At 39.0% G+C, this 22,303-nt stretch overlaps 1 protein-coding gene across 1 annotated transcript in view; it reads right to left on the minus strand.

The window, feature by feature from the left end:
- ap2m1 (adaptor related protein complex 2 subunit mu 1) overlaps nt 1-22,303 on the minus strand; it is a 38,120-nt gene extending 15,817 nt beyond the window's left edge. The window contains exons 1-2 of the mRNA XM_016995698.2: nt 22,147-22,303; nt 4,730-4,846 (exon numbers count right to left, since the gene is read on the minus strand). Of these exons, the coding sequence (XP_016851187.1) occupies nt 4,730-4,803 (74 nt within the window). The 5' untranslated portion in view covers nt 4,804-4,846; nt 22,147-22,303. The remainder of the gene's footprint in view (nt 1-4,729; nt 4,847-22,146) is intronic.

The raw sequence follows: 22,303 nt of genomic DNA on the forward strand, positions 1-22,303 counted from the left end.
GGCATTCAAGTTGGCTGCAGACTTATGGAGACACCATGAATTCCTACAGCTGTCTGTATCTGGCCACAAATCTTATGTGGAAACAAATAACTGATGAATGTAACAGATCTTCACTAAATAGAATGGACACAATTTCAGTATCTATCTTTTAATAAACTAAAGACAATGTAAGCAATATGTAGCTGATATGCTCCATAAATATATTAAAAACCATTCTTTGAAATGCAAACTTGAACATAGAAATCTGCCATGTGCAGGAATTCTATCCACTTTTGTGAGTCACAGAGGCATAGTACATCAATATTCAAAACCCAAATAATTTAGGTACTAAAATTAGCTATGAGATTAGGGCTTTGGGGCCTAAAATTAGTATGGTAGTGAACTGAGAATTGGTGTTTGAATCTGGAAACTAAAGTTTAACCTCACCCCACCAATCATGGAAACCTAATAGGTGATCTTGGGCAGGTCACTCTCAATCTCAAAGGAAGGCAAATCTTGCCAAGGAAACTCTGTGATAGGTTTGCTTTAAGGTTGTCACAAATCAGAAATTACCTGAAAGCACAGAACAGAAGTTGTAGCATGTACAAGTTGTAATTTCCCCTTTTGTATAGCTTAAAGTGATGCAGCTAGTAGCAAGGGATTCCTGGCAGTCTTTTAATACCAGCTGTGACTTTTTGTTATCCTACAGTTGTTTATAAGAGCAATTGAAGCAACCCATCATGTTGGCCTGCTAATATACAAGTAGACTGAAGCAGTGATGTCACGGGCTTGGAATTATGACCAGTGTTGCATCAATGACACCTGGAAAGTCATATGATAATTGCTGTTCAAAGTGATATGAGACAGAGACAGTAATAGGTTCCCTAGAGAATCCTGCCCTCTGAATAATGCTGAGATCATGTTGTTACTTAGTTTCCTATAGACAGGCCAAAAAAAGTTCTATCTGATTGAAAGGAATTCATCATCAGCATTATGTTAATATATGTTAGGCAGGTATTCACATGTAACACTATCATTTAACCCAAGACTGAGTTGGCAACTCTGCTAGGTTTTTACAACAGCAACTGCTTAAGAAATGCAATGCTTAAAGGCAGGGTTTAGTATCACAGGCTGCTCCTAGCATTTAATGGTCTAATCATGGATGTAGTCATCTTTAGTTGACTATTTATTTATTTATTTACTTATATACCGCTCTTCTCCCCACCCCCTTAAGATTAGAATATATTCCAATACACTTTTCCATAGATGGTTTGGAAGAATAAAATGTTGTTTTTCTGTGCCCTCAAGTCAATGCCAACCTGTGGAAATCTTTTCACAGGGCATTCTTGTTAGAATTTATTCAGAGGTTTGCCACGGTCATCATCGAAGGCTGAGAGTGTGAACTACCCAAGGTCATACATTTGACTTTCCATAGATATGCAGAGATTTGAACCCTGATCTCACAGAATCCTAGTCCAGCATTCAAATCATTAGAAGATACTAGTTCATGCAACATATATACATAACTACTATACAAGATAATGCTCTCAGCTCTCAGAAATTAGTATCCAGGACTGTGTCTGATTTTTACATGCTAGGCTGATATATGTCTACATATAGATATGCTGATCCTTCCCACCCCAACTGTCTGAAATCATGCAGTTCACAGAGTCTTTGATTTTTCTTCCCCCCCCCCCCCCCCCCCCAATATTTCAGGCAGACACATGCTGCTCTGTGAAAGCATTGGAAGCTGAGCATAAATGCTATGGGTTCTCAACTCCAATACAGCGAAGCAATTAAAAATAGAAATATCAAGATTGCTGAAAGCCATTTATTTATTTACCTTCTGCAAGGCATCTCTAAAAAGAGAACTGATGTGTTGTGTAGTGATGGCAGCACAAAACAGCTAAAGAAATTGTACTGAAACTCTAAGCTCATGCAGGCAGGTAGGCATGCTATTGGCAGAAAGACGAAATACTCTTTGTCTTCCAGAATTCAGCTATGGGCTACCAACAGCCCATATTAGTAAAGGTGGCACATATCTAGGCACCAAGCAGTAAGTGCCACATGAACTTCTTTTCTGTGAATCCAGAAGGGTTCATACTGCATCCTTAAAGAGCCACTAAGGATAAAGTATATCAGAGAAATCTTCATCTTCTTGATAAAACTGAACATTAACCTCATCATAACTGGAAAACGTTTTATCAAGTTTACCAACCCATCAAGCCCAAATTCAACTGCATCAGTTCTTTGTGGTCAACAAAATTTGTTAATGATTCTGATCTTTCTGATCACCTGGAATATTAACTTTCAGCAGGTGATGGGGAAAAGCTATTTATAAACCTGAGCTAAATATTAAGCTCCAGTAACCTACTCAAAATGTGCAAGGACATCATTAATTCCTATTTTGAAGCCATATTTAGCTTTTAGTTGCCAAGTTCTTGGATTTAAAGCAAAGTCTCCAAAGCTATAAAACAAGATTACCACATTTTCACACAACCCAGTAAAGGGCATAGTAAACAATATATCTCATAGCTGGACATGCTTCATAAACTGTCTGCAAAAAAGATACCCAAGGCCAAATTGAAGGTTTAGCCTCAGGAAATTACTTTCGTTATATTTACAGAAGAGACAGGTAATAAACACTTTGAATAGTCCTACAAATCACATATCACTGCCTTCTTCATGGAATGAAGTGATACTTCCAAGAAATAAGACCTAATTTGAGATTATCATGCCTATAGATGTTATATTATCTAACAAGATTTACTGGAAAAGACACATGAAGACACATTAGAAAATGACTGAAGAGCAAACTATTCCTGGACATTTATAAGGAAAGCAAGACAAAAATAATCTAAGAGGCTATGTTTTTCTATGGTAGTAGTAGGAAAAATATTTCATTGTTAAAATGATGTGTTTCAAAACTTCAGTTTGTGTTGTAATAGTATTTCACAACTTTTAAGAGTCTGAGTAATCACTTAAAGGTTCAAAGCTCATCTCCCCTAACACAGAGCAGATAAATCTAAAGACTAAACAGAGAAGAGCCTAAGGACCTCGAGAAAGACTAATGATGAATCGACATTCTGCAATTGAGAAACAGGAAACTGAGTTAAATTAACAGAAGACTGCTGTTGATATAGGGAAGAATTTCCTATGTAACATCTGAGTGATAACAACTCAATCTGTCAAAAGACTAGATAATAGAAGAAGAGAGGAACTGAGCCAGCTGTTGCTCAGAAAAAAGAGCTGAAGAGCTAGCTAAGTATTTGTTATTACACAGGATTAAATCTTGTAGTTTGTGAATTCATCCAGTCTTCTAATTACAGTTATTCCAAAATATAATGTGAATATTCACTACTGTAGTCATGCATATAAATAACTCAACACTCCCAATTTTAACACTGAACTACAACAGAAAGGTTTCATGTAGCTTTATTTCATGGTTAGTACATAATTGGGATAGCAGAAACATGGAAGGCAAGGAGGCTTGGTAAGCATAACAATGCATATGGCACCACCCTTAAGCAATGAAGATTGATAACAAGGTGTGGACAAGATGCAGCTATAGGCCTGCATATATCCCCCATGTCTGTTTTCCCAGCTTTTTCATTCCAGTGTTTCCCTTCTTCTATGATTTCTGGTTAGAGGACAGACTGCCTCATGTTAAACTTCCAGGAAAGGCCATTCACCTTGTAAACAGGCTTCAGAACTCTCTTGCACATTTTAACATGAAAAATATATTTTTGCAACATCAGAAATGGACCTCTGGCCATCTTTCATGTTTGACTTCCGAAAAACTGGACACAGCATTTGCTATACTTCCTTAGCTATTGCTTACAATAGGGTCTACTCTTGGAATGTTATGATGCAGGTACCAGTTCATCACCTTAAGCTAGAATGAAGAACACAAGGAATCATTGGCTTCCAAGTTCTTTTCCAGAAGTTGCTATTTCTAGGGTTATAAAATATTTCTCAGCCTCAGCAGATAAGCACTCAGAAATGTGAACAAAAATATACCTAGATGTCACATTAAAGCCAAACCTGGTGCTTATAAAATTACAACTATCCTGTAGATTTCTTGAACATCCTGGAAATACCAAAACTGCAGATACCTCCCCTTTTCTGTATCAAGGCAATTCCTTCATTTTTCTTTCCTACAATTTTAAATATAGCCAAAACAAGCAATATCTGTCTACAGCATTCTCCTTTAAGAGAAAAGATAATACACATCTTAACAATGAAGTCGTTAAGATAGATCTGTATTTGTAGAATTAGCTTACCTTGTATGAGTTATCTTTTCCAGACCAGATATGATTGTAACACTGCTGTTAACTACACTTAAAATAATTAAACTGCTTCAAAGTCTCAAAATGGAAAACAAAAACTTCTGAGATGCCAAAGCCCAACTAAGAAACAAAGAGTAGAAGGATTTACTACCATTTGGACTCAAAGTTTTACTATTCAGCTTCTATGCAGTTTCATAATCTTTCTGAAGAACTTTTCCAAGTAGAATCTAGACAGCATATAAGAAAAGCTGTTTTCACCAATGCTGCCTTCACGGCCACTGCCAGGGAATAACGCAAGACAATACATACAAGGAGATGTAGCGGTATGGACACAGCCTGAATGCAATGGCTAGCAAACAGTCTTTACATGCACAAACAATTAAAGCAGCAGCTCACAAATTACAAGACACAGGGGTTGAGTGCAGAATGAAATCAGAATGGAGACATGGTCAAGTACTTACCCAATGTCATCTCTGTAGACTCGAGAGATTAAAACCTCTCCCTTGTGGTTATAAATGAATAGGCCTCCAATCATGATGATATCTTACACTTCTTTTTTCATGGTGCTTGGGTCAAATCTACAGAAAGAAAGAGGTAAGGTCAGACTTACAAAGTATATTCAGGACAACAACAGTTGATCTAACAAATTCTGTTTAAGGAAATCAAGAATATGGTTGTATCAATTCATGGCCCACAATACTTGTTTGGAAGCTCTCTCATAGAGCCTTCTGGCACTGCAATATTTTATAAGGTGGTTCAATAAAACCTGGAAGTGGAGTCCACAGCATGGCGAGTGTGGAGAAGAGCAAACCACATGCCACCTATTAAAATACAATCTGAGCTCTGCCACATGCACAATGGAGGACCTTCTTACAGCAACACCAGAGGCACTCCAAGTAGCCAGCTACTGGTCAAACGACATTTAGTATAATGCCAAGTTTTAAACTTTGTGTTTTTAAAAACATCACAACTGTACCCTCGGTTCGCTTCTGATATGATACGATGAATAAAACCTTTTATTATGACCTTGGGTCAACAGTAACATCTGATGGAGGAAGGACATTTCTGATCTCTACAGGACAGGCTCTTTTTTACACAAAAAACTAATTTAGTAGTTACCCATATGCAACTATATGGGTATATGTCAATCGAACTCTTAAAAGAGTGTTCACAAGCAACACAAACTTCGGCAACATGGAAGAACCATCTATATACGTCAATATTTTCTACTATATCAGGTTATCTTTATGTCTAGCAGTAGCTACTAGATGTCTCACAACTAAGTCTCACTGCTCAGCAGGAAGCGTTTCTGAAATAGGGAATACTTAAATCAGTGATTCCCAAAGTGGGCACTACCACCCACTGTTGGATACTGCAGCAATCCAGGGGGGCGGTGACGGCACCTATTAGGAGATGGGGGCGGGGTCAGGGGAGGGGAGGGGCGGGGGCTCTTCCCAAATGCTGGAGACAGGGCTGAGCACCTGTTAGGACACGGGGAGGGGCTAGAGTGGGTGTGGCTTCTTCCCAAGAGCCCAAGACAGGGATGATAATCTATACCTCTCCTGGGGCACCTGTTAGGACACAGAGGGCGGAACTAGGGAAGGGGGCGGGGCCTCCTTCCAAGGGCCCGAGACAGGGCTGAGCCTCTGTATACTTCCGCTGAGGCGCTTGTTAGAACATGGGGGTGGGGTATAGAGGTTCAGCACTGTCAGGCACTTGGGAAGAGGCCCCGTCCCCTTCTCTAACCCGATCCCATGTCCTGGCAGACGCCTCAGGACAGAGATAGAAGCTCAGTCCTGTCCGAGAGCTTGTAACTCCGCCCATTCCAGTCCTGGCCATTTGTGGCCCCACCCACCTCCCCGCCCTGCATCTTGGACTAGGGGAGAGGCTCAGCCACACCCTCTTGAGAAGGAGCCACGCCCACCCCTCTAAGCCACGCCCTCCTTTCCACGGGGCGCTGAGTACTATTTTTTTCTGGAAAGGGGGCGGTAGGCCAAATAAATTTGGGAACCACTGAGTTAAATTTTAAACATCAGGGCCAGCTAATCACCTCCCAAGAAAGGATTCCGCCCAGGCAGGAAGCAGCCAAGCTTTGAAGCTGCAAGGCTCAAACAGACAATAGTTCTTTCTCCCACCCTGGACATTATTCCAGAGATATATAAACCCTACTTGCCTAGTTTACGACAGACCTCACAACCTCTGAGGATGCCATAGATGTGGGTGAAACGTCAGGAGAGAATGCTTCTGGAACATGGCCATACAGCCCGGAAACCTCACAGCAACTCAAATATTAAATATATAAAAACAACTCAATACACACAATAACTTTGCACAGTTTACATCAGAAGATGTGTTACATCAGAACAGGCATGGTCAAACTTCAGCCCTCCAAGTTTTTTAGACTCAACTCCAAGAAATCCCAGGAACTCTAGGAGCTGAAGACCAAAACACCCGGAGGGCCGAAATTTGCCTAAATCAGATAAATCAGCAGAATGATGCATGAAACCTGCTTGCCAAGATTTGACTCATATAAGGATGAGTCATATTTCCAAGTAACTGTTCTTATTATTTGGAAGGAAGCTTTGTTTTAGGTGTTCTCCCTAGAATCAATGTGTAGTAATATTGAAGTCTATTGAAGTAATGCAAAATAGAGCCTACAAAATACGGTAGTGTTTTCAATTATTTAAACTATTATATCCCCATCTCAATGAGGCTATGGAAATTTGCAACACTGAATTATGGAATCAGATGCAATTCTGCATGGAAATCTTCAATTACAGAGTCAATTTCTGCTAAAATGATAGATTTTTACAGCTAGTAGGGTACACTTGTATTTAGTACAGTATTTACTCAAATGTAATATGCCATCCAATATAATGCACATCTCAATTTTCAAAACCTTGAAACTTAAAAATGAATTTGCTAGCAAATGTAATGCACAGCAGCAACAAGTTCTCTCTTTGTAATTTGACCAAAAAGGCATGTGTAACAGCTGCTGTGCACTTAGAACTCCTTTAAAAACAAAAATATTAGAAGGCATAAATAATAATAATAATAATAATAATAATAATAATAATAATAATGAGAAACAACTGGAAAAGTTGACACGATATGAGGATTTAAAGATCGAACTACAAAGACTCTGGCACAAGCCAGTCAAGGTGGTCCCAGTGGTGATCGGCACACTGGGTGCAGTGTCTAAAGGCCTTGGCCTGCACTTGAACACAATCAGCGCTGACAAAATTAACATCTGCCAGCTGCAGAAGGCCACCTTACTAGGATCTGCTAGCATTATTGGCCGATACATCACACAGTCCTAGACACTTGGGAAGTGTCCGACATGTGATCCAATACAACAGCTAGCAGAGTGTCTGCTGTGGACTCATCTTGTGTTTCAAATAATAATAATAACAACAACTTTATTCTTATAACCCGCCTCCATCTCCCTGAAAGGACTCAGGGCGGCTTACATGGGGACCAAGGCTAGAAAAAACAGAGGATTCAAAATACAAATTAAAACACATAACAATAACAATATATTTTAAAACAATTACCAATCCAAGTAAATAAAAAGATCATAAAATACATCAATGAACATCGCAGAACCAAAAAGTAGGCCTATTGAGAATTACAAGGGAAGGGAAGGGCAGAGCTTGTGCAAAACGCTGAACAATAGGACCAAGACTGGGAATAAAGTACTGGAAACCAGAACAAAAAATAAATCAGGACTGGGAAGTGACAGTTACGAGCTAACATTGAAACATCCATGTTTTCAAATTTTTACGGAATGTGAACAAGGTGGAGGCTAATCTGATTTCCCTGGGGAGAGAGTTCCAGAGCTGAGGGGCCACCACCAAGAAGGCCCTCTCCCTCTTCCCCATCAACCGTGCTTGTGAAGGAGGTGGGAGCGAGAGGGGGCAGCAGATCTTAGATCTGGGTGTGATCCTCCAGGAAAGAGCAGGGCCACTGCAAAACTGTGCCCCCAAGACCCATTCTGGAGAGCTGTCCCAGAAGAATACCATGGTTGATGGTATCAAAAGCCACTGAGATGTCCAAGAGAACCAACAAGACATCTCCCCTTGTCTAGTTCTCTGTGAAGGTCATCCACCAAGGCGACCAAAGCTGTCTCTATAAAATTTCACCAAGTATACTCTTGTTTTCTCTAGCACTTACTGAAGCCAAAGTGACCAATCCCTCTGATCAACAGATTGTACACAAACTAAATACCTGAAATGAGTTCTGATGTAAGAAAGATTATTTACTGTATTTACTTATTTACTTTATTTCTACCTTGCCTTTCTCCCCATGGGGACTTAATGCAGCTCATAATTACATGACACCACCCAATACATTTTAAAACAGCAAATGCAATAGGATACAATAAAATACTGATACAAATAAAATTGCATTTAAAACTAAATATCCTCCCCAACTCCCCACACAACCTCCCCAACAGTACGCCTCTCATACTCTCTCAAATGCTTGTTGGCTCATCAAGGTCCTGATCTGCCTGAGGAAGGCAAGCAGAGATGGGGTCATCCTGGTCTCTCCATTTTGAGAGTTCCAAAGTCTGGGAGCAGCCACCAAAAAGGCCCTCTCCCTTGTTCTCATCAAAGTTAATAACGTGGCAGTTGCTCTCTGGAACAAATGAAGTTTCAGGAACAGGTGCAGTTGGCGCATTAATTTTAATAGTGTAAGAGCAGTCCTGGTCACTGTTGATACCTGGGCCTGCAGGATCAGAGCCAAATCTCTGAGGAACCCCAAACTGCCAAACTGCGTTTTCAGTTAGTATGACCCCATCTAACACAGGACAAATCTTATTTTCAGATCTCTTTCCACTGACCAAGGACCCTTCCAGACAGGCCCTCTATCCCAGGCTATGATCCCAGGTTTTTTGCTTATCCAATATTATCTGGCAGCGTGGATGCACATAATCTAGTTTAAAGCAGAAAACCTGGGATCAGATCCTGGGATATAGGGCCTGTCTGGAAGGGCCCCAAGAGCACCTCTTTCCTGCCTGGATTAAGCTTCAATTTGTTTGCACTCATCCAGTCCATTGCAGCTGCCAGGCACTGGTTTAGCACAGGAACAAAGTGCAAAGTAGTAGTAGAGTTGGGTGTCATCTGCATATAGATGACCTTTACAACCGATTTCATATATATGTTAAATAGCATATACGTAGATATGTTATGTAATATTTATATGTAATAGATCTAAAACTTTCTGAGTAAAATGACAAACATGAATAAAAGGGGACCTAGTGAATGAATATTGCATTGATACAGCAGATAGTAGTAATTTTCCCCTCCTTTCCTCACGATTGGAGACAGATCCCTTTTACCTGAGACTAGCAATTAGGTTTAGGACAGATAAGTTATGGTCTAGATCAGGGGTCCTCAAACTTTTTAAGCCAAGGGCCGGTCCACAATCCTTCAGACTGTTGCGGGGCCGGATTATCATTTGAAAAAAAAAATACAAACAAATTCCGATGCACACTGCACATGTCTTATTTGTAGTGCAAAAACAACAACAAGAACAACGAAAGAACAATGCAATATTTAAAAATAAAAACAATTTTAACCAACATACATTTATCAGGATTTCAATGGGAAGTGTGCTCCTGCTTCTGGCCAATGAGATAGTCAAGTTAATTAGGATTGTTGTTGCTGTTGTTGTTGTGTGCCTTCAAGTCATTTCAGACTTTGGGCAAGCCTAAGTCTAAAATGTATTTATTTGTTATTTATTTATTTACTGCATTTATTTACTACATTTGTATCACACCCTTCTCACCCCAAAGGGGACTCAGAGTGGCTTACAAATTATATGTACATACAATATATTATATTATTAGCATAGCACAATATTAATATTATATATTACTATATTGAACTATGCCACTATACTGTAATATATAATTAATATTATTATATGGTAATACTATTAGTGTTATATTGTATTACATTATAATATTATTATCAATATTATATGTATATACAATATATTATATTATAAAACTGAGGGCGGGGGCCAGGTAAATGACCTTGGAGGGCCACATCCGGCCCCCGGGCCTTAGTTTGGGGACCCCTGGTCTAGATAGATCCAAACTTGAGAACAAATGATACACAAGCGATGCCCTGGATACACAATATTGTTGTTACAGTTAAAGCCACACATATATTTTGTTCCCTAGCTCACCAAATGAAACAAAAGGTACCATAATACACTAGTATGCTATCCCAGTATAGCCCAAGGGTGTTCCAACCCAGTGATTGTTCAATGCAAACCTTGGATCCAAAAGATCAAGCTGGACTTTACACCTTTCCAGGAAAAGCAAATGTCTTTCCCGAAGCTCTGACTGTTCCAAAATGGATAAGATAATGGATGATGCCCTCAATTGCAGTGACATGGCCTCAACATTCACTTCTGTACAAAGTACGGTAAAGCCCTAGCAGTTTAAAGCAAAATGAAATGGAAAGATTTCTTACATGACTTATGCCAGAAACAATAATCCAGACAGGTTCTTTGAAAATGTAATTAAGGCCATGAGGGATGTAGTACAAAGTGTGTTCTTTGCTATATTTAGCTTTTTCAGAAGGAACTGTCTGAGCAATGGATCATTACTACAGCAAACAGAGTAGCAGAATTGGAGTAGTTAAAGCCTAATAACACAGGAATAGCTTAGCAGGCATACACAGCAAAGCTGAACAAGAACAGCCCTGTACAGCATAACACAAGAGATATGCAGGAGATTCAAAGTTGTGGAATTATATTTGGAATAATATCATTCTTGTTAGCAAATAGCAAACAATATCATTCTTGATAGCAACTATCATGTCAATGTAATAAATACATTTTATGACTTTTACAGAAGTTACCTCATACCTCTTATTTCAACTCCCTCCTGTATCCAACCTACCAACAGAGTTACCTGATAATACTATGTAACCCACTTTGTGTTCCTGGGTTATAAATTACATTTCCTAATTGGTTCTGACATAAGAAAGTTTATTAAACTGCAAAAACTTTTTTGTGGGGCATCTTGCAGCACAATTTGCTATAGTTTTTCAATGAATATCTCCTAGAATCTCGACCAATTCAAGACAGTTTGTGGTAGCCACAAAAATGAAGCTTCTGGAGTATAAACACTTTAAAAGTAATTACTACACAATTAAACATAGCACTTTCAAACCAGGGACAGAACTTTTTTAAAAAAAATTGTTACATAGTGTATTTTTCTGTGTATGGAATCTAATAGATGAAATGGGAGCTTAATGAAATGTGAAACAGATATTCAATGAAAGTATAAACAATCTATGTCTTTGGGGCAATTTTGCATATTATGAATAGAATGCTAGAATCTGTATTACAAAAAGAGTACCACTGTCAGGAGGAGCTCTGAAGAAAAAGCATGACACACAAAAATTTATTGATCATGCAATCACTGGTCCTTCAGGGCCTATAGCTTTCGAGGTTTAGGAACATTTAAGCCTGAACATAGGAGCACCCAATAACATGCACTGAATACAGCTATTACTGGAGACCAGTCTTCCACAATCTGAACTAACCAAGTTATCATTAAACTTCTCTGCAAGTGTTGCTTGTAATAGAATGAAGAGTAAATTTAAATCTTGCTAATCATGGCCATAATTTCAAAGGTGGCTGCCCTTTAAGCAAATTTAGTCCTTGGCATGCATGTTCAAAAGTTCTTATTGGCTTTGATTCCTTTTACTAGACAAAAAGGTTTCTGAGGCCCTGTTTTTAATAATTAAAACTCTGCAGTTATGTCTCATAGACATTCATTATTTAATCCTTACTCGTACTAGAGCAGTGACTGCATACCATAAGATTCATCCTTAAAGAACCAGCAACAACAATCCTTCAAGTCATATTCAAAGACATAAGACAGTGTTTTCTACATTAAGCTGTAACATCATCCCAGTCTGAGCAGAGGACTTTATTTCACTGATAATTATTGGGGGGGGGGGGGGGGTCTTAACCTTAGGCTGGAAAGTGAATGATCCTTGGAGATAAAAATAGATTCTGTTTTATTGCCCTTTGTGTTTATTATTAAAATAATTTCCAGAAGAGCTACCTGAATAATAAAATCACAAAGTTAGAAGACACCACAAGGGCCATCCAGTCCAACTCCCTGCCATGCAGGAACACACAATCAAACCTGGTGTACTTGTGAACTGCAATAATCCCTTGGAAAATATTTGGCACAGGCATAACTCCTACAGAAATTATTTAAGTTGTATAAACAAATTTGGACATTGAAAGCTGCAGAAACTGTTGACAAAAGTAGGGAAACTGCGGCTCTTCAGAAGTTTGGAACTACATATAACACATCATTCATAATCACTGGATATGCTGGCTAAGGCTAGCTTGAATTCATTAATATTTGAAAGGCAAGTTCTTCACACCTGGCCTACTGGAACTGACCAGAAAAATGCAAAAATACTGGTATGAATGCAAAACACCACAAAAAAGCAAGATGTAAGCCTACTGAAATGCTCAACTTCAAGAATTACTGTTTTTCCTTTATTCTAAGACACAATTTTCCCCCATATAAGCATTTCTAAAAATGGGGTGAATCTTAGAATAATGAGTGTTATTTTATATGTATAAACAAAACACTTTTCTGTTGGCAGTACTGATATCAGTCTGCACCTTAAAATCAACAACATCTTAGCATCAATGAAATACGGTAGATAGCTGCTTAAACATCAAAGAGCAATTCCTGGAAATATTTACTTCACATTTAGAAAAGGTGGGTCTAAACTGGCATCTTCTTTTGGCACAAGTCATCAACAAGATATGTATTTTAAAGAATGTCATAGGTGATGCAGTTTCCAAGTTAAGTCTTTCAATGAAGTTTTAGTGAGGAGACACTGTTTTCCGAGAACTTTAAATATTACCAGCACAGTAGACCCTTGGTATTCCTTGAGGTTTTGTTCCAGGGCACAACCCAGTAGATATCAAATTCTGTGTGGATGCTCAAGCTCTTTTAGTAAAATAGTGAAATAAAATGGCAACTCTTATATAAAATGGGAAACACCAAGTTTTGCTTTTGTGATTAAATACACACACATATATATAAAATTTAAGCCATGGGTGGCAAAATCCATGGATATGGAGGGCCAACTGTTTTGTCAGAAAATTCAAAACCAACCTACTCTGTTGACCCAAAGTAGGCAAGACTTCAAATATAGTTAAAAGGGAGGCATCTTGCAAGAGCTACCACATGTACAAGGAAGGCAGATTAACGCCGTTCTAATTTAATGGAGGCTGCTTAATAAGCCAATTTTCTGGTTAGAGGCTGGTTCTTGTCATGTGTACTATCAAAGCCAGCTAGTGTGACATCCAGCTAGAAGGCATCCAAAGATGCATTCCGCAAACATTTGTTTTCAGCATCACGGAAAAGGGAATGTAAGCTATGGCTGCATACAAGATACTACTTTTTCTCAAAAAAGGGGGAAACTTCACATTTAACGCCATCATCCAAATCCATTTCCCATAGAGAACAGAAAGTAGAATTTCGCTTCCAATAAGATATTATCTTAGTTACATGCAAAAGGGGGGGGGGGGTCTAGAACAAAAGGTGGGGAAATTCTTTCAGTGCAAAAATCAACTCTAGTTTCAGAGGCAATTGAAGACTGCTTTCTAAATCATGAGAAAAGCCAAAACAGTGGGACCCAAAAATACCAGTATATTTTAGCTTAATTTTTTTATGGCCGGTCACTAACCTTTATTTCAATATTTCAGAAAGTAAAATAAATACCCACAGAAGGTGAAAGGCTACCAAATGATGGGGTCACAGGGAGGGGGTATGGAATTTCAGGAAGCCTAGAAGGCTGTGTTGGAATCCCAGGGATAGCTTAATTCAGTCCAGGGGTATCAAATTCCCACAAATTTTTAGAAAGTTGGCATCAGAAAACAACAGATGTACAAATCAGAGCACAAGAACAGAGATAAGGTTTCCTCCCATACTGGATCCCAACACCAGTCAACAAAACGGTGTTTACAGCTATTAGCTGTAAACTAGTTACATCTAAAACCCATATTAAAATATATATTAATGTATTAGCAGCTCAACTATTTCTATACACCATTCTCAAGAGAGTATGACAAGGAATAACAATGAAAAGGAGAATATATGAACTAAAGATCAAATATATATCATATAAGAGATGCTGCTTTATTGTACATCTGTTCCTTTAAAACTATGTTTTAATGTTTTATTGCATTTATATGTTTTAATTGTTTTATAATTTTATATGTTATATTTATAATTTGTTGTATAATGTGGCATTGAATTTTGCCATAATCTATAAGCTGCTCTGAGTCCCCTTCGGGGTTGAGAAGAGCGGGGTATAAATATAGTAAATAATAATAATAATAGCACGAGGAGTACTTCTTCACTGTGTAATTAAATTAAAGAATTAGCTACCACAAAGCATGGTAATGGCAATCAACTCAGATGACTCCAAAGGAGAATTAGACAAAGCCAGTGAGGAATAAGACTGTCATTTCAGCTACGTATTGTTTTCAGATTAAGAAACCACGCTTCTCAATACCACATACTGGGAAAAGGTGAGAAACATGGCCGTTAAAATTTAATTACAGACGATTAATTTCAGAATATTAAAATAAATGTTTGCATGAAACAAGAATATGAATTAGTGCCACTACAGTAACAATGGGTCAAACACTTTGAAAAGTTTGTAAATCTAATTTTGGGGATTATGGAAAGAGCATAATTTTGGTGTTCTTTTCATGTTTATGGACCTATGAGTAAGTCTCCTGATGTCTTCAATCAAACATGCAGAAGATCAGTGTTTCTTTACAGTGTTTGAACAATTTCATGACTCACATTCTTCAGCCTCAAGCCATTCACAGTTGCTTTCTGCTGTACTCAAGATCATTTAAACTTGAGCAGTAATTTACTAATATGGTTATGGAACCATTTGTATTTTATCCAAAAGCAAAGAAGCAGCAACCACAGCTAATCATCCCAGTCTACGGTTTAGATTGCAAAAAATCATGTTCCTTGAGAACAGAGGTCTTGATGTTCAGAAGGACAGTATATGGAAATCACAGAATATAATATACATGCCACCTTATGATGTCAGAGGGCTAACAGAAGAAAATTACAAAATACACAGACATTATGATCAGTTCCCACAGAAGTTACCAGAATACTATTTGAATTTCAAATGTCCAACACAGTCAGACATCCTTTACTGAAGTCAGAATAATTTTGTAACCAGAATTAAATAAGGGAAGTGAAGCTATGTATAAGATACAAATAACTAAATATTTCCTGATATAAACAATCACTTCACTTCACTTTATTTCTTCACTTCACTTTATTTCTTAATTAGTCGCTCTCCACCAGAGTGCTCCGAGCGACTTAAAATTTAAAATATCATTCCACAATATAAAAAACATTCATCATAAAAACATTCAACATAAAAACATTCAACAGTGACTATTTGGCAAATTAGATCTGATTTACTTAAATGCACAACCAAATAGCCAAGTCTTGAGCGCTTTTCCAAAAGGTCACAACTCCGACATTGCTCTAAGATATGGAGGCAATGAGTTCCACAGAATTGGAGCATAGATCGAAAAGGCTCTACGCCTTGTAGCTTCCAGGTGTACCTCCCTAGGGCCCGGTACGTATAGGAGATTTTCCTGGGAGGATCGAGGTGACCACTGATGGAAAAAAGGAATGAGACGGTCCCTAAGATATAATGGTCCTTGGCCATTTCGAGCTTTAAATGTCAGGATCAGTATCTTGTAAGAGATCCGATGTTCTATTGGTAGCCAATGCAGTTGTTTCAGAATTGGTGTAATATGGGATCTTATAGATGATCCCGCTAGCAGCCTGGCCGCCGCATTTTGGACCATTCGGATCTTCTGGGTTTTTGTCTTCGGAAGGCCAGCATATAAGGCGTTACAATAATCCAACCTAGTGGTGACTGTTGCATGGATTACCATTGCCAATGCTTCTGTCGAGAGGTAGGATGCCGATTTCCTTGCCTGGCGAAGATGGAAAAAGGCCTGCTTACTTATGGCAGTGATCTGGGCCTCCATCGTCAGCTATGAGTCCAACACAACCCCAAGGCTTTTAACAGTAGCAGATGGAACCAGAACTTCCCCATCAAAATCAGGCAGTGACTGGGTTAACTCTGGCCAGAGTATCTCAGTTTTTGCGGGATTCACTTTTAGTCTACTTGCTCGCAGCCAACTCATCACTGCTTCCAAACACAGCTTAAAGTTCTCGGGAATCGTGGTTATCCCACGTTCGAGACGCAAGAGTAGCTGGGTATCATCTGCATACTGGTAGCACTCTATGCCAAAGCTCCGCACTAGTCCAGCAAGTGGTCGGACGTAGATGTTAAATAACAGGATAGCACCCTGGGGAACTCCACAGCAAAGGCAGGAGCTCTCAGAGCTTTGGCCTGACCACTCCACTCTCTGTCTCCGGTCCCGGAGAAACGAACTGAACCATTGAAGAGCTAAACCTCGTACACCAGACATAGCCAATCGATGGATCAGCAAGTCATGGTCCACGGTGTCGAATGCAGCTGTAAGGTCCAAGAGTACCAATAACGCTGATCCACCCCAGTCTAGCTGACAACGAATTTCATCAGTAATAGCTACCAAGACAGTCTCTGTCCCATGACCTGAACGAAAGCCTGATTGGAAGGGGTCTAAGCCCGCAGTCTCATCTAAGAATTGCTGTAGCTGTCCCGCCACTGTCCGTTCAATCACCTTGCTCAAAAACGGAAGGTTTGAAACTGGGCGGTAGTTACTAGATATGGTGGCGTCTAGACTTGGTTTTTTCAGAAGAGGGTGAACCACTGCTTCTTTGAGACACTCCGGGAAAATTCCTTGTTCCAAGGAGCTGTTAATGATGTTCCTTAGGGGATCTTGTAGTCCCTCCCAGCATTCCTTAACCAACCGGGAGGGGCAAGGGTTGAGGGAGCAGGTAGTTGGTCTTACTGCAGCTAGAGTCTTTTCCAGATCTTCCATTTCTAATGGCACAAAAAGTTCTAGAATTTTGTCAGTAGATGGCCAGAAAGCTTCTAGTTCCCTCAATGTGTCCTCTGTGGGAGGTAGCCCTTTGCAAAGCAGATTCAAATGTTTTATTCATCATTTTCAAAGAAAAAAACTTTTTCTGGAAAAGTTGTATGTGTATCTTATCAGTTAATATTAACATTGACAGATAATCAATAAGGATGGTGCATTCAAGAACAATCTGATACCAGAAATTTATAACTTCACAAGGAGTAGCTCAGATCACCATCACTTATTTGCTACCAGACACACTGCCACAATAGCCTTCTCCTGATTTACAACAACGGTTTTCCCTCTAAAATTGAAAAACAGAGATACTTGGACAAAATTATGTGCATTCAGTATAAAAGAATAAGGATTTATCTCCTTTGGCAAAGCTACCATCTGTTCCAACTCTGCCTCCTGCCTAGAAACATAAAGCAGTGACTATGCAAGATTACGCAAGGAAGCCTTGTCCTCAAATATAAAGGCCAAAAGTCAGTAACAGAGCAAGCACGATCCTCCCAGCCTAGCAATATATACTAGATTCCTTATTAACAGACAATGACTTGAAATGAAAGATTAAGACATTTCCGAAAAAAATCTTTAAATCTGGAAGAAAACAGGATTTTTCCTTAGTAATTTTATCAGTATCAACTGATGACCTCAATACTACTGTAAATCACTTAAACAGAAATTATAGTGGGAAGCAAGCTACAGAATAACATTGGATCCTAGAATAAATCTCTGTAAGCCATGGCAGAAAACACAGAATCTCTTAACTGCCCTAGCCAGCATGGCAAATAATAAGATTTGCAGCTCAACATCTGGACACTGCATGTTCTCTAATCCTCTATAAGGAGTGATTTGAGAAAAAGTATGGGGTAATGTTATAATAATTTCATTTTAAACATGCAGTTAGGATGTACAGACCTGACTACAGAGAGCAATTAGATTTATTCATGAGCATAACAGAAAAATATAAATCGGTGTCAGATGCAGAATTCTAAGATCACTAATGCTAAAAATCATACAAATTCACCAGCTCACCAGAACTACAAGGTAGCCTCATAATTTAAGGGCTTGCTTGGCATCATGTGGTTAGTTACCATCAAGCACCACTGATGTAGCATGTAGTGAGAGGCACACATATGCACGAATGCCCTAATAAACACAAAGCAGCCCCATGAACTGGGCATGTACAACACATCTTTCTATTTTCCTTTAAAGGTTTTGCTAACCCTTTAATATATAAGATGATCTTTCAATGAGCAGTGATCAAACTCCCCTCCAGTTCTTTGTCACAGCAAGGAACTAAAGCAGCCATTTGTAAATCAGCACACATTGGCTTAAGAGAAAATGATTACTGCACATTTCAGCCACCATTTCACTCCAACAAAACCCATGGGCAACCATGACTTCTATGATGACCACTTTAGAAACATATACAGTAGAGTCTCACTTATCCAACATAAACGGGCCGGCAGAACGTTGGATAAGCGAATATGTTGGATAAGGAGGGATTAAGGAAAAGCCTATTACACATCAAATTAGGTTATGATTTCACAAATTAAGCACCAAAACATCATGTTTAACAACAAATTTGACAGAAAAAGTAGTTCAATACGCAGTAATGTTATGTAGTAATTACTGTATTTACGAATTTAGCACCAAAATATCACTATGTATTGAAAACATTGACTACAAAAATGCGTTGGATAATCCAGAACGTTGGATAAGCGAGTGTTGGATAAGTGAGACTCTACTGTAACTAGTTGATCGCAAAAAAAAGTCTTCACATTATTTCCTTGTCATTTAAATACTATGATTAAGGAAGAGCGAAAACCATGCATGAACAGCTAAGAACTCTGCATTAGCAAAATAGCCATCCATTGCAAACTATAATATTATGGCTACTTGTCAAAAGGTTGGTATAGCTTTGTCCAGCCTTGTACACAGCAACAAAGGAAAAAAAGAAGAGGGGAATCTAGACATAAAGGATACCATCCTGCATAGTCTATGGATGTTAGACCTAATTGCATACTAACTCAAATAGGTAAGTAGCAACCCCTGACCCTCAGACCAGTGAGTCAGGTTTCATGCCTGCCAAGAACTGACAGGAGTTTCCTCTGGATACAACACTGGCAGCAGGCCAGGATTCCTTCCAGAGGAAATGCTCTCCAGAGTCTTGGTCAACTGCACACAAATAACTCTGGCTGAGACCTGTTATTTCTGAATCTAGTCGATTAGATTAGATACTCCAAATGTTATCTTCCTTAACCCCTTGCACCCACAGGGTTTATCTCAATGGAAAAAAACCACCAAAGGCCACACAAGGGAACCTGGAAGCCAGCTGATATAGCAGCAAGGACTGAAGTACTCAACAGTATTTCTCTAGAAGCATCTTAGTTCTGCGGTAGGAAGAGCATGATAAACACAAGCTTATTTTAGTCAGACTATGTATATGTGTGCGTGCTTGCCTTCAAGCTACTTGTCGACTTAAGAGAGACCACAGTGTATCATAGGGTTTTCTGAGGTACAGAATACTCAAAGGTGATTCTGCCAATTCTCTTCCCTGAAATATAGCCCAGAGAGCAACCACCTTGTTGTTGTGTATCTCTAAGACCTTTCCAATTTATGGCAACCCTAAGATTATCTTATCACAAGGCTTTCTTGGAAAGATCTGTTCAGAGGACATTTGCCATTGCTTTCCCCTAAGACTGAGAAAGTGTACCCAACCTCGGGGGAGACCCTAGAAAGAATCAAAAGCTATATTTTGAAATGCTGTCAGTTGGGCCCCATATCAGGGAATCAAGCAAGCTGTATCTCCTCAATTTGAGAAACATTTCAAAAAGTAAGGGCCCTGAACAGAGAGCTAAAATAGTCTTCAAGGACAATTAGGCTTAGTGGAGATGAGGGGGAGGCAATAGAGAAGAGGGAGCCTTTCTCGGCCTTGTCTGCCACACCTTGAGAATTTTTAGTCTAGCACCATATCCCATCTTTATTCTTGAATACTGCAGATAAAGAAATCCCCCACATTTAATTCTATACATTTAAGCATTAAACTCATATAAACACATGAAAAATCGTAGAGCAACATTCTCTTCATTCCCACTGCTCTGCTGCAAACACCTTTCACTTAAAAGGACAGATAAATCTGTCTGTTTCTATTCTGGGTCAGGGTGCATCTACCCTATAGAAATAATGCAGTTTGACATAACTTTAACTGCTTCATAAATAAAATATGACGGACCCTCATTACACTCCCCATTTCTCTCCCTGTTGCCCACAAGTTACCGTTATCTAGGCAAGTCATTAGTTTGAGCCCTTAATTGTTTTCCATTCCCAAATGTAACCAAGCTAGGACTACCTTTCATTTTTACCTTTATAAATTCAACTTCATTCTTTTTGTGAGACTGTGAAGGGCTTAATACTATTTTAATACTCACTTTCTGGATGTCTTTTTCTTTAAATCATTTTAACACACGCAATATAAATATAAAATATTATACCCGTTTGTTAATTTGTCCTATGTATGGAGAATTTGGGGACACAATTGATATATAATATAATATAAAATAAAATAATACAGGTGTTTGTAAATTTGTCCTATGAATTGAGATTTTGGGGGACACCCTTGAATATTAAATATTTTGTTAATTTGTCCTACACATGAAGATTTTGGGGACACCAATATATGGAGCCCCTCGATGGTGCAGCGGGTTAAACTGTTGAGCTGCAGAACTTGCTGACCAAAAGGTCAGCGGTTTGAATCAGGGGAGGGGGTGAGCTCCCGCTGTTAGCCCCAGCTTCTGCCAACCTAGCAGTTTGAAAATATGCAAATGTGAGTAAACCAATAGGTACAACTCTGGCAGGAAGGTAACAGCACTCCATGCAGTCATGCCAGGCACATGACCTTGGAGGTGTCTATGGACAACACCGGCTCTTTGGCTTAGAAATGGAAATGAGCACCAACCCCCAGAGTCAGACACAACTAGACTTAATGTCAGGGGAAAACCTTTACCTATATATATACACACACACATATATATATACACACACACATACAGTATAAACATGTAATATAATATAATTGAGTTTGTTAATTTGTAAAATGCATGGAGACTTTGAGAATATCCTTGAATAATACATATATGTGTGTATATATATATATACACACACACACATACACACAAAATACAAAAAATAAAATATGAGTTTGTAAATTTGTTCTATGAATGGAGACTTTGGGAGACACCCTTGAAAGTATAAATATATGTATAAAATATAAAATAATAAATGAGGTTGTTAATTTGTCCTATACATGGAGACTTTGGGGGGCACTCTTGAATATGAATTCCATATATGTGTGTGTGTGTGTATACATATATGTTTATACACACACACACGTTAGTTAATTTGTCCTATGCATGGAGCCTTTGGGAGACACCCTTGAATATGAATTCCATTTATGTGTGTGTGTGTGTGTGTGTGTGTGTATACACACACACACACACACACACAGGAGACACATTTGAATATGAATATTATGACATGTGTGTATACACACATTATAAATATAAAATAATTTATGAGTTTGTTAGTTTGCCCTATGAATAGAGACTGGAGACACCTTTGAAAGTGTGTATGTACGTGTGTATATGTGTGTGTGTGTGTACGTTAATTTACGCTATGTGTGTGTATGTGGGCCTCAGGGCGGGATTCGCCTCAGGAAGAGGTGGTAATAAAGAAGCCCTTTCCTTCTCGAGTGGAAGGAGGGGGGGCATAAGGGGTAGAGCAGGAGAGGGCTCACCTTGCTTCAGCCTCCCGCCTTTCCGTCTCCGCTTCTTCTTCTTCTCCTTCACCAACGGCTAAGATGGCGGTCGCTCCCCCCTCCTCTATCACTGCAGCGGCGGCGCTAGTGCGCATGCGCTTTCCGCGCGCGCCCAGCGACAGAGAGCGAGAGAAGC

This window comes from Anolis carolinensis, chromosome 3, assembly GCF_035594765.1.
Source record: "Anolis carolinensis isolate JA03-04 chromosome 3, rAnoCar3.1.pri, whole genome shotgun sequence".
NCBI classification, from domain to species: domain Eukaryota; kingdom Metazoa; phylum Chordata; class Lepidosauria; order Squamata; family Dactyloidae; genus Anolis; species Anolis carolinensis.